Source organism: Chiloscyllium plagiosum, unplaced genomic scaffold, assembly GCF_037043375.1.
Source record: "Chiloscyllium plagiosum isolate Xiang-an unplaced genomic scaffold, Cpla_swu_hap1 HiC_scaffold_8, whole genome shotgun sequence".
NCBI classification, from domain to species: domain Eukaryota; kingdom Metazoa; phylum Chordata; class Chondrichthyes; order Orectolobiformes; family Hemiscylliidae; genus Chiloscyllium; species Chiloscyllium plagiosum.
In genome coordinates, this window is record NW_028270146.1 from 85,945,902 (window position 1) to 85,958,177 (window position 12,276).

General features: G+C 41.3%; 1 protein-coding gene across 3 annotated transcripts; it reads left to right on the top strand.

The window, feature by feature from the left end:
- Window positions 1-2,681: 2,681 nt before the first annotated feature.
- LOC122553784 (serine/arginine-rich splicing factor 5-like) lies at window positions 2,682-9,810 on the top strand. 3 transcript variants are annotated; one of them, XM_043698100.2, is made up of 8 exons: window positions 2,682-2,780; window positions 4,599-4,736; window positions 5,035-5,105; window positions 5,177-5,284; window positions 6,040-6,109; window positions 7,788-7,861; window positions 8,763-8,873; window positions 9,194-9,810. In XM_043698100.2, the coding sequence occupies exons 2-8, from the start codon at window positions 4,614-4,616 to the stop codon at window positions 9,468-9,470; spliced, it is 834 nt and encodes a 277-aa protein (XP_043554035.1). In that variant the 5' UTR covers window positions 2,682-2,780; window positions 4,599-4,613; the 3' UTR covers window positions 9,471-9,810. The 3 variants fall into 3 exon arrangements, with proteins under 3 accessions (XP_043554035.1, XP_087846198.1, XP_043554034.2); XM_087990072.1 differs by lacking the exon at window positions 2,682-2,780 and adding an exon at window positions 3,528-3,546; XM_043698099.2 differs by lacking the exon at window positions 2,682-2,780 and adding an exon at window positions 3,828-3,848.
- Window positions 9,811-12,276: the final 2,466 nt, after the last annotated feature.

A 12,276-nucleotide genomic window follows, 5' to 3' on the forward strand; every position in this document is an offset into this window, starting at 1 on the left:
GCTACTTACCACACAGCAGAAAGAGGTCTGTGGAGACAGACTTCAAGGCACTCTCCACACCCCCAATAAAGTCCAGGATGTTTGTGTGTTCTGCATTACGATGGTTACACACAACATTGACATCAGTACTTGCCACCACCCTGTGACCATTATGCTCCTCCCCAGACATTTGCTAGCTGCACCATGCTGAGTGGGTGTTGTTTGGTACCTTGTATTCTCAAGGTCACAATGATGAAGTAATATTTTGCTTTTGCCCCCTTACAATGCTATCTGTTTTCCGGTGTCCTTTCAAGAGGTTATCTGTTTATAACCTTCATTATAGTGTTTGTCTTTCAATCTCCTCTGTGGTGGGATCAGACTTTCCCTTTTACAGTTTTCTAAATAACAAGTTTTCTCTTTCCCATTACTATTTCTACGAGGCACTTCATTATCTTATCTGGTTGCTATGAGCATGAAGACCATGATTCTGACTGTGGAAAGTGCTGCTTCAACTAACAATTCTTTTCTCCCATGGGCAACTTCAATAAGGTCCAAGCACTGATCCTTGTGAGACACTACTCGTTATGTCTTTCCAACCAGGAAATGACCCCTTTATGATTATACTTTGTTTTCTGTTAGAGAGATAATCTTCTATCCATGCCAATTTTTCCTCGTTGAACCTTGAGATTTTATTATCTATAATTCCGATCTACCAGGTATACCTTTTCAAGTGCCTTCTGCAAATCTTAATGTGATAGATACATCCACTGATTCACTTTTATTCTTCAGACATTCCACGAAGAACTTTATTAAACTGATAAACATGAGTTTGCAAGGCTGTAACACCACACAGCTTGAGGATGTTTTCAATTTGAAGGTGGCCTCTAAAAGCACTGAGAAGTGGTCGCTCCTACCACAGATCTATGCATCTGTGACTGATAGATAAATAAGAATGAGTTCAAGTAGGTTCTCCCATATTGGTTTTCTGACAAACTATTGCAGAGTTCACTGTGGTAGATATTAGATTAGATTAGATTAGATTACATTACAGTGTGGAAACAGGCCCTTCGGCCCAACAAGTCCACACCGCCCCGCCGAAGCGCAACCCACCCATACCTCTACATTTACCCCTTACCTAACACTACGGGCAATTTAGCATGGCCAATTCACCTAACCTGCACATCTTTGGACTGTGGGAGGAAACCGGAGCACCCGGAGGAAACCCACGCAGACACGGGGAGAACGTGCAAACTCCACACAATCAGTCGCCTGAGGCGGGAATTGAACCCAGGTCTCTGGCGCTGTGAGGCAGCAGTGCTAACCACTGTGCCACCGTGCCACCCACGGTGTTCTTGATCTTTGTCAATGCTACTGAGATAGTATCAGTTGAGGCACTTTGGAGGGTGATAATCATTCCTTGCTGATGTTTGACATGATGTCTCATTTATTTCAAGGAGGAGTTGGAAATAGCACTTGAGACTAAAGGGATCAAAAGGTATGAGGAGAAACGCAAGATCAAAATGAGTGGCAGAGCAGTCTTAAAAGACTGAAGTTCCTCTGTCTATAATGGGATCTTGTGTCAATAATGAGTTCTCCCAGAACATGTCCAGTGATGGAGGAATCTGGCCTGTGCAATGCTAATCATTCCTTGCCTACATTTGACATGATGCTCTCAATGTTGAAGTCTTTCAGGGCATACCCAGTGAAGGTTCTGGAGGAATCCAGACCATTTGGAATTATATCTAATTCAGTGAACTGTCAAGTTGTTGCTCAGCCAGTCAGCTCTCGGTCCCAAAGAGGCACAAATCGTCAGATGTGAGCCAGGAAACGTACGCAGGAATGCTCGGGTAGGGTGCTCCTAGGACTGCAGATGCTGGAGGTAAAAACAATGACTGCAGATGCTGGAAACCAGATTCTGGATCAGTGGTGCTGGAAGAGCACAGCAATTCAGGCAGCATCCGAGGACAGGCAAAATCGACGTTTTGGGCAAACGCCCTTCCTGATGAAGGGCTTTTGCCCGAAACGTCGATTTTGCCTGTCCTCGGATGCTGCCTGAATTGCTGTGCTCTTCCAGCACAGCAGATGCTGGAAGTCAAGACTAAATAGAGGTGAGGCAGGAAGAGCACAGCAGGTCAGACAGCATCGGAGGAGCAGAAATGTCAATGTTTCTGGCTCAAACACTCCCTCAGGACTTTCCTGCTCCTCGGATGCTGTCTGACCTGCTGTACTCTTTCTGCCTCACATCTACTTACCCTGAACTTTGCTCTGCGCTGAGCTGACCAACTTAATCCTGAGTTGATATTGCAGTTTGATACAACCGAATGTCAACCACATTGCTGGGAGAGTAGGTAAGTATTGGTCCAACAGGTTTAATTGGAAGCACTAGCTTTCGGAGGTGTACCTGATGAAGGAGCAATACTCCAAAAGCTAGTGCTTCCAATTAAACCTGTTGGACCATAACCTGGTGTTGTGTGAGTTTTAACTTTGTACACCCCAGTCCAACACCGGCATCTCCGAATCATAGGTAAATATTAGTCAAGTAGGTAAATGTGGCAGATTTCCTTCAGTACATGAGATTTGGATGGGGAGGGAGGGTGATTAAGCGATGATTCCATCTGGGACAGGTTGAGTGTGTGTTGGCGTGGTAAGGAGAGAGGGTGATTGAGGAGGAAGTAACGTCGGGCCGATGACGCGGTGCGGGTGGGTGGCGGAAGTGACGCCACGCAGTCGGCGGGGGGGGGGGGCGGCCATTTTGTGAAGGGATTTTATTTTTCACTGCGTCATTGTAGCGGAGTGTCCTGGTGAGTGAGGGCTGAGGGTGAGCCGCGTTCCGTCTCCCGGCCTGGGGCGGGGGGGGAGAGGGAAAGAAGAAAGAACAGATAGATAGGTATTAGCGCTCATTTGTTCCGTGAGGGGGATTGGCCCTTAACTTATTTCTTTTTGGAAATGGAAAGCTGAGCCAAAGGCTGGGTTTGGGTTTGGGTGTGGGGACGGGTGGGCGGTTTGACGAAGGAGGTGGCTGTTGGAGACATCGAGAGCCCGCGGCCATTTCTGTTTGGTTTTGGCGGCGAGCGAGGGTGTGGGGTGAATCGCGGCTCTTGTTTTTTGGGGTGGGGGTGGAGGAAAGGGAAGACCAGAGGGAATGTAATCGAGGCCGTACATATTTTATTTATTTGGCGGTGGGTGGGTGGGGTGCGGGGAGGAGGAGGAGGAGAAATTGAGGCCGAGAGCTGGCCGCTTGGTTTGGGGAAGGCCGCTTGGTAATGCGGGCGTTAGGCGAGGCCATAAACGGAAAAGACGGATTTTCTGGAGTCGTGACCTGCGGGTTTGTGACTGGCCCCTTCTGGGCTGGGCTGGGCCGGGCCGGCCTGTCCTTCTCTCCCCACCCCCACCTTATTGCGACATGGTAGATAGCGTGGTACACCGTTTTAAATACTGATGGTCTATCACTTTACGCGGACGCCGATGATAGATTTAGTCTGAGGGTCGGTCCAGAGTCACGTTTGTGGGCATCGTGCAGAGTTGGATTGACGGCCACTGTCTTTACTGGATGGCAGAGTGTTTTGAGTAAGCGACGTTGGACCAAGGTTGGGCTAGTTTAATTTGGGGTTATGGTCGGCTTGGACTCCAGTATCCGTTTCCCTACTGTATGACTCCGACTCTTAATGATATCAGCAGGTCAGCTGGTATCTGTGGACTGGGAAACAGTTAATGTTTCCAAATCGGGTCTGACCCTTCAGAAAATCTTTGGATGTTTTGACACCGCTGTTTTACGGTCTTCAGAGTTTAAAATTTCATTTTATATTCCTGGCACCTCAAACTGGAAATGTAGCAAGTATAGTTCTCCATGTTCAGTGGCTTCAGTGTATGTAAGTCACAAGTGCATGTGATTTTCTAATTAGTGTCTTATGATTTTGTCAAAAGCCAGATTCCTGCTGCCTTGTCCCCCTCCTTTCTGCCTTGTACACTATCTCTATGCTTTTCACTTTCAAAGACTTATTCCTTTTCACCGGTTATTGCAAGTATTTATTTTTTTTGTCAAGGACTTGAACAGTTAACATTCTGTCTCCCTGCATACTACTGGACCTGAATATTTCCAGCATTTTTAATTTGAGTTTTGTGGAGTTTATACAGCCTTCCCTGTGTCTGCAGGTTTCCTACAGAAGCTCTGGTGTCCTCCCACATTCCAAAAATGTGCAAGTTAGGTGAATTGCCCTGCTAAATTGCATAGTGTTCAGAAAATTCTTTGAATTTTCCAAAATGGTTACTTTAATTTTATTTTCTGAACGTGTTTGTTTGCTCTTGACTAGTTTCTGACATGTTTAATGTGGGACTATTGAAGTCCCAGCAGCATGGTAATCACAATTAAAATTTATAGTTATGCCATCTGATACTTATGCTCTGCCCTCTAGAGGTGAAGTAACTCATAGATGTACAGGTTTATTGAAGTTGAAATTTTAGTAACTTTTCTGCAATTTAACACCATTGGTTGTTTCCTGAATGTTTTGTAGGTTCCTTCAAGTATCTTGCCAAATAGCCATACCTGTTATAAACTGAAACAGAGTAGTGTCTGTCACCGATTCATGAAAGATCAAATTTCAACTTGGATTTTTTTTTAGAGTTCATTGTTCAGAATGGGTTCTCGCGTGTTCATCGGTAGACTGAGTCCTCATGCTACAGAGAAAAATGTGGAAAAGTTTTTCAAAGGATATGGAAGAATTAAGGAAATTGATCTGAAGAATGGCTTTGGATTTGTGGTAAGCTGTAGAACCAATTTTTGACAATTTGCAAGAAGTATTCTTACCACACAGCTAAGTGTTTGCTAAATTCCACATATCTTGGAACTGTTTATAAGAAAGATCAAATTTGAAGCATTTATCTGGCTAAAACTGGCAAAACTTTGTAACATCCATTTAGTCTGTAGAAAAATACTAATTGACCATGTATTTCTGTGTCACATCAAATGCCTTGGCTTTATTTTGTGTATAGTATACTACTAATTGAGGATAGCAATTCATTTAGCATTCCCTTTATTGGAAATACTTTACTTTTTAGGAGTTTGAAGATTACAGAGATGCAGATGATGCAGTGTATGAGATGGATGGAAAAGAGTTGTGCAATGAGAGGTATACAAAAACTATTTCTTTATGGTTAATATACATTGTGTCATTGTATATTAATGGTTTAATATTTTCAGAGTTACAGTTGAACATGCCAGAGCACGCCCTAGAGGAGGACGTGGAGGGGGCCGATATCAAGGTCGATTCAGCCAACGTTGGTCCCGTGGTGGTGGTAGTGGAGGCAGGTGAGCCTCGTAGCTTTTCACAGTGGCTTGAAGAAATAATTTTTGGAGAGGACAAGTACAAATTTGAGAGATTGGTGCAAATGGATTGTACTTGAATACTGTTTTTTTTTCTTTTGGTGTGGTGATGTAATTTTGTTTAGTTAACACTATTAAAGTTGACTTAAATTAAGGGTCCTTTCTAGCATTCACTGCTGAGCATACATTGTCATAGTCATTCAGCACAGAAACAGACCCTTCTGTTCAAGTTGAATTGCTATCTGTGATGGTTAGACATCCCCCCCAATCTGGCCTAGTCCCATTTGCCAGCATTTGGCCCATGTCCCTCTAAACCTTCCCATTCATGTACCCATCCAGATGCCTTTTGAACGTTGTAATTGAACCAGCCCCCACAACTTCCTCGGGCAGCTCACTCCATACATGTACCATCCTCTGCATGAAAAAGATCCCCTTTGCTCCTTTTATAAATCTTTCCTTTAAATCTGTGCCCTCTACTTTTGGACATCCCCACCAGAGGAAAAAGACCTTAGCTATTCACTCTATCCATGCTTCTCATGATTTTATAAGCATCTATAAGGTCGTCACTCAGCCTCCAATGCTCCAGTCTGTTCAGCCTCTCCCTATACCTCAAGTCCTCCTGACTTGGCAACATCCTTGTAAATTATAAAGTTACAAGCTGACCATTTTCAAAACTTGTCTCCAGACTCAATTCTCCAACACACTCTCTAAATTAATGGTTTTCATTTACTGTCTTTCAGAAATGGACCTCCAATTCGTACAGAAAATAGAGTAATTGTTGAAAACTTATCTTCCAGAGTTAGCTGGCAGGTAGGTTATATGTAGCACTAAATGGTGGTTTTTGTGGTGTAAGCAACTGACAATGTTTGAAGTGAAACTGGTACTTCCTTTTCATTGGCTATGAATCAGGCTTTCAAGATTAGTCAAGAATCCACTTATAGTGAAGGGCACACACTTGACATACGTTTGTTTTCCTGGATTAATTAAGAGCTCATCCATTCACTAAATGAAAAGTTAATGTTTTTAAATAAAAATGCAGATAACTTGGACAACTTTCAACTCTTTTATGAAGGAACTACTGCTAAATTGGCTTTGGAGTTTGTGACATTACTGTATATAGCCTTCCTTGAAAAGACTTAGCAATGCTTTATGCAATGTCTGAAGAGTAATAGTTGTAAATAAGATATATCTGAATAATCTTTCAAATTGCTTAATGAAACCAGATCCGTGTTCCCTTTACTGTAAAATGGCTAAATGAAGTATAGTCTGTTGTGTTTGAATAGTTGTAATTCTTGAGTTGATGAAAGCAGTTATTAAGTATTATATTGCGCACAGTTTGTTTATTCAGCCTTCCAAGATTTGTGGGCGTGGGAAAAAACACTTATTTGCAATGTCTAATTTTGACTTGAATTCTTGTTCTCAGAACTCCAGCCCTGTTTTGTTTGAATATGATTTGGTGAGTGTCCCAGGTCTAATCCTGTTGGCCTCAGATGTATTTTGCTGTGAGTTGTGGGTTTGTGCCCATGATTACTCACTAGGATAGTTCCTTCTCTTAGCTGACTAGGTGTGGAAAGTAGATAAGATGCCCACAATAAAGATATTGGGCATGGTGCTGGGGGTACTGATTGCACACCTGCTCTCTGCAGCTAAATTGTCAGGTACTGAGGAGATTGTGAATTGTTTAATTTGCAGAACTATTCGTTTTTGTGGAAGTAGTTAACTCAGTGTTAACTTGTTTGTCTGTTAACCTTGAAAGCCTTAATTATAACATTTTATTTGGTTTTTATGCTTAAATGTTTACAAAGTTTAACCAAGTATTAAAACTTTATTTACCAGCCTCTCGTTATGTCGTTGGCCTTGTGACGAGGAGTGCCGTTGGTTTTCCTAATCGCTCTGGCTTGGTCTCTTGGGCCTAGTTGAAATGCCAGTCCGCTCCTACGTTTGTCATTTGGTGATCTAGATCTGTGTGTGGTGATCTGACCTACATGGTGGGCACTTGGTTAATGCCAGTGTTCCATGCTGCACCCCGAAAATGGTGTCTTCCTAAAGTCGAGTTCTGGGCGCCCACTAAAATGAGGTCCTTGGTTGAAAGAAATGGGAGAAATTCGCTAGTAGGGTTGGTTGGAAGCTCGATTGGAGTGAGGTGAGGAGTCCCTGGTCACGGCGCAAGAGTAGCAATGTTTGTTCCCATGGCAACGCCAGCGTCTGCCTTTAAGGTAGGGTGATGTCCGAGAAGGCTCGCATCGAATGATAGCGTCGCTCAAGTGGGTGGTGAAGAGCACCATCTGGTCTCCAGTCGTACCTCTGCGAGTGCTTATTACATTTGGCTGGTTGCATAGCCTAGGGAATTGTACAGGAAGGTAATACACATTTTGATAAAATTAGAATTGTTTTAAAATACTTTTTCCAATAATCTTGTGTATTGGAAAATAATAGAATATATTTCTTAATATACTCTGCTTTACATAACTGATCTGATCTTACCTAGGACCTCAAAGATTTTATGAGACAGGCTGGAGAAGTTACCTTTGCTGATGCACACAGGCACAAACTCAATGAAGGGTAGGTGTCAGTATGAGTTGAGTTTTGTATTTAAGTGTTAATGATCTGATGTGTTGAACTTTGTCACATTTTCATTGGTGAGAATGCTAATGTCCAATAACCCCAGTCTTTCGAATGTTAGCTTTGCCTCAGGATAGTTGTATTAAAATTAAGCAAATGTTAGTTCTCTGTGAGCTTGTACTTAAGAATTTTCTTGTGATTGCCATATTTATTAAAGATCGAAATTAGGAAGTTGTTTGCAATGATAACTCGATTCACAACGTGAATTGCTATTCTGTTATAGACTTTAAGGTTTTGGTGTTTTACATTCTCTTAAATAATAGGATAAACATCTGAATGTTAGTCAGCTTTGGACCAGGGAGTTCTGTTTGTAGGGATAGATGAAATTGATCTAATCAGACAGCACTCTTAGTTCATTTACAAGTAAATTGATAAGTTATATTGGAAATAGCAAATATATATTTGTGCCTCTTTATGGTTTTGCCACTGAATATTGTAGTTTGGAAGTCTGATGCTGAGCTATGACTTGATCTGTGCTACTTTTGGAAAAACAAATATTTTGCTTGGCATTCTTTTTGCCTAGAATGTGCAAACTAACAGGTTAACCCCAGAGTCCTAGCATCTGGCCTCCATGTTCCTCTCCCCATCTTCCTCATGCCTCCTATTTGTCAGACTACTTGTGCTCTGCCATGGAGTTCTACAATCCTGTTCTGTCTTAAGATGCTATTCAATTCACCTAAATTGTTAGTTGCTTCATTGTATTCACCCCACTCCCTGCCGTTCTTGTTCAGACTCACCCATAAGTGGTAGCACTACTCAAAGACCTTATTTTTCCTGATATCTCTTCCACTCCACCCCGGAGCCTGAATGGATTTTTCTGATAGTTGTTTTTCTTTAATAGGATTGTAGAATTTGCCTGTTACAGTGATTTGAAGAATGCACTTGATAAGCTCTCTGGCACTGAGCTTAATGGTAGAAGGATTCGACTGATTGAAGAACGTAAGCAGTACAGGTAAATATTAAACATAAACCATAGAGGCATTTCTAATTGAGTTTCCAGTTTTCTGGAGTATTTTTTGTTCATTGAGAGAAATTAAGGGCTGCAATTGTTACTGATCAGAACACTGTTTGCGACCATGTCTTTTAAAGCAGTAGCACCAGTAAAATATTGGTTGGACTTTGTGACTTGAATTTTTGGAATGGATTGTGCAGGTACACTTTCAGACATTGCTTTCCCATCTTTATAATTTGTGAGTAGGCACCTGCATTGATATTAAGGCAGAAATTGTACAAAATAATATAGTTTCTCCCTACTTGATATTTTATGTGCAGATCTCGTAGCAGGTCCCGTTCCCGCACTCGCAGTTCTTCCAGATCTCGCAGTCGTTCTCGCAGTCGATCTCGTTCCAGAGACCGCAAGTCTTACAGTAGATCAAAGAGTAGAAGTCGCAGTAAATCACGTTCTCGTAGTAGATCACCTGCTCCTGCAAAGGAATCGGAAGGCCGCTCCCCTTCACCATCCAAATCACCCGTGTTGGCAGGGCGTGCAAGATCCCGTTCTCGGAGGCGGACTCCTTCGCGGTCACCATCTGGTGAAAGTGCTGACTAAATGTTATTGTCAATAGTGGACTTTTACCCCCAAGTGAGTGAAAGTTTATGTAAAGTACATGGTAAGTAGGAAGTGGTGAATTTGTCAAAGGATTCTAGATCTTTGTCTACTTAAATGCATATGTATAGTTATTGGAAGTAACGTTGAATTGATTATAAATTCATTTTTTATTCAGAATGATTTCTTTAATTGCTTAATGTGCAATTTTCTTTTTGCATTGATTTCATTAATGGATCTTTGGTTTTCATCTATCTGTAATATTGAATGCAATTGCATAAAATTGTTTCTGTTGTGCATCCTTTAAATAAATATTCAACAAAGTTATGATTATCAAACCTCACTTGCAGATAGTCAGTGTTTTCTAATTGCTAGGTAAGTTTTTTTTTATCAAAGTTTCAGAGCAAGTCTTCAATATGCAGTTGGGTTAAGAAGTTACCATATCTTGTAATGTTGAATGTGCATTGTTCTTTGAGTGTGGGAAAATCTTGCCTTGTTTTCTCTTATAGCTTTAGTATTTTTAAAACACTTTTTTTCTCCTAACAATTGTCATGCTCGAATAGTCATGGATTAGTGGTTTACTGTATTTGACTAAATGCATTTTTATCTTCCCAGATAGCTTTACCATAAACGTTTGAATGTGACAACTATCAGCATCTTCACAATTATGCTTTTCTTAGTATGCTTGAGATGCATGAGAATAAATTGTAGTTTCCCATGTCTAGATGAGGTAGAAGTAGAATTTTTGATGTCCTGCAAAACAACAGGCAGCATTTTTATTTCTAAGTACTGCTGGCATTTCTTTGCTTTCAATTTAAATGAAATCAGTTCACTTCCATTCACATAAACGTGTTTTGGTTTTAAAAGTATACTACAGAGGAACCTAGATTATTTGAATATCAATTATCTGAAAATCTGATTATCTGAAGGATATCTTGAGATCCCAATAGAAACATTACATCAAAGACGTGTCCAGCACTGATCGCATCTTTTGTTTACAGTGATTAAAAGTGCTGCCAAGATCAGTCCTAGACTGTGAGCGCAGGTGCGCTCTCTCTAAATGACTGACTGACCTCCCCAACCCCCAAAAAGCAGTAGCAGCAGTCTTGTTGGTGTCCCGTCTGGCTGCCCCAGATAGGGCACCGGGGTGGCATTGGGGGGACAGGGTGCGCGCTGTAATGCTGCCTTATCCTCTGTACAGAGAGCAGACTTTACAGAAAACTCCGAGCCTCAGAGGAAAGGCATTGAATCGATTAACTGAATAATCAGTTATCCGAACGAAATAGTGCCTGCCCATCTCGATCGGATAATCGAGGTTCCTCTATCATCTTTGGGTCCATCCCTTTATCTTTGCTGAACTAGTTGATCTTGGCTAAATATTCTTCCCAAGTAAATAGTATTTTACACTGTGTGGTATAGCTACTTCAAAGGTGGGGTATACGGAGAAGCTAGTTTCCAATACCTAAGCTAGTGCTTCATAGGAAGTTGTTTTGGTTATTATTAGTCCTTCAGGGAGGTATTCGATTTCGCACAGCATTCTGAAAGTCCTGTTTTTTTTTCTAATCTCCCATTCATTTTAACTAACATAGATCAATGAGTTACATATGTTGCAGATTTCCAAATAAAATTTGATTAATTTAGAATGAGATTTTGTAATGGCTGACTTGCTCTGCAATTAAGAATGTGGCAAGTGGTTCAAAGTTTTCCCTTGCACTCTGCAAAGCAGCTTTTTTTTTGAGCTGACCAGATTATGTTGTAACGTGACAATACAGAAATACTTGAATGTCCTCTAACAGGCATATCAGACACACTTATGAATTATTGTCAGGGCATGTGACCTTAAGCTCAATTTTGCCACTCAGTCATACTCACTGAACCCTGGAGCAACAATGAGTCAATAGACACGAACGTGGTTTTTTTTTTTTACTGTGCTTCACAATATCTAGCAGTGAAATATATATAGAGTGCTAGACAGAATGTGGCAATTATCTTCTGAGGGATAGGTGGCAACGGAACAGAGTCACCTCCATGTCTCCTCAACCCCCCCCCCCCCCCCTCAAAAAAATCCTGTTTCGAATGTGGAAGAAAGCCATTAAATTGATGTCCAAGAACAGCTAGCACATCAGAACAATTCCTTCCACATCATTAGATATCATTGATCATGGACATCAGGTAGAATGAACGTCATACATGGTGATAAATGAATCCCACCACACCTTTCCAATAGGCTGGAACACTACAGCCTCTTGCAACCATTCATGTGCCATGCAAAGTCTGTTTGATTTTATCCAGTAGACTTTTTTGTCCATATTTCATTCTGACTTAAAGCAGCTAAATCAGTGAAAATCTTTTCAGTAATCATTAAACTCACCCTATATGTGATCAGTTCATTGAGGATCTATAGCTGCAGCTTAACAAAATACCTCTGACATCAGTAGCCATTGTTATGTCTGTATTTTCTGCTTAATCAACTCTAAAACAATGCTACATTGTCTCTCTGATCTTGTTAGAGTTATTAAATCTTTGATAACATGCTCTTACTGAGTAGAGAATGTAAAGAACACATGGGGCCAATTAAGGATTGTATTTCCTACGTAGTCCATTTTAGTGATAGGCCTGTTGAGCACTATTTATAACAACTGATGATTTGAGTAAGTTAGGACTGAAAGGGCAATTGGTTTATTAAATAATTTGTGTTTTCCTGTTGAGGTTTTCAACCAGTTGGTGTGAACTAATTAATTGAGCCATGCAAAAGATGAACTTCAGCTCATTGAGGGCTGATCTTTTTTTAAAATGGGGGGGGGGGGGC

What these genes read in the sequence shown, in the direction of transcription:
- LOC122553784 (XM_043698100.2), top strand. Translation starts at nt 4,614, where the DNA reads ATGGGTTCTCGCGTGTTCATCGGTAGACTGAGTCCTCATGCTACAGAG. An exon ending in GGTGGTGGTAGTGGAGGCAG is followed by an intron (nt 5,285 to 6,039) that starts GTGAGCCTCGTA and finishes ACTGTCTTTCAG; the next exon opens with AAATGGACCTCCAATTCGTA. An exon ending in CTTCCAGAGTTAGCTGGCAG is followed by an intron (nt 6,110 to 7,787) that starts GTAGGTTATATG and finishes GATCTTACCTAG; the next exon opens with GACCTCAAAGATTTTATGAG.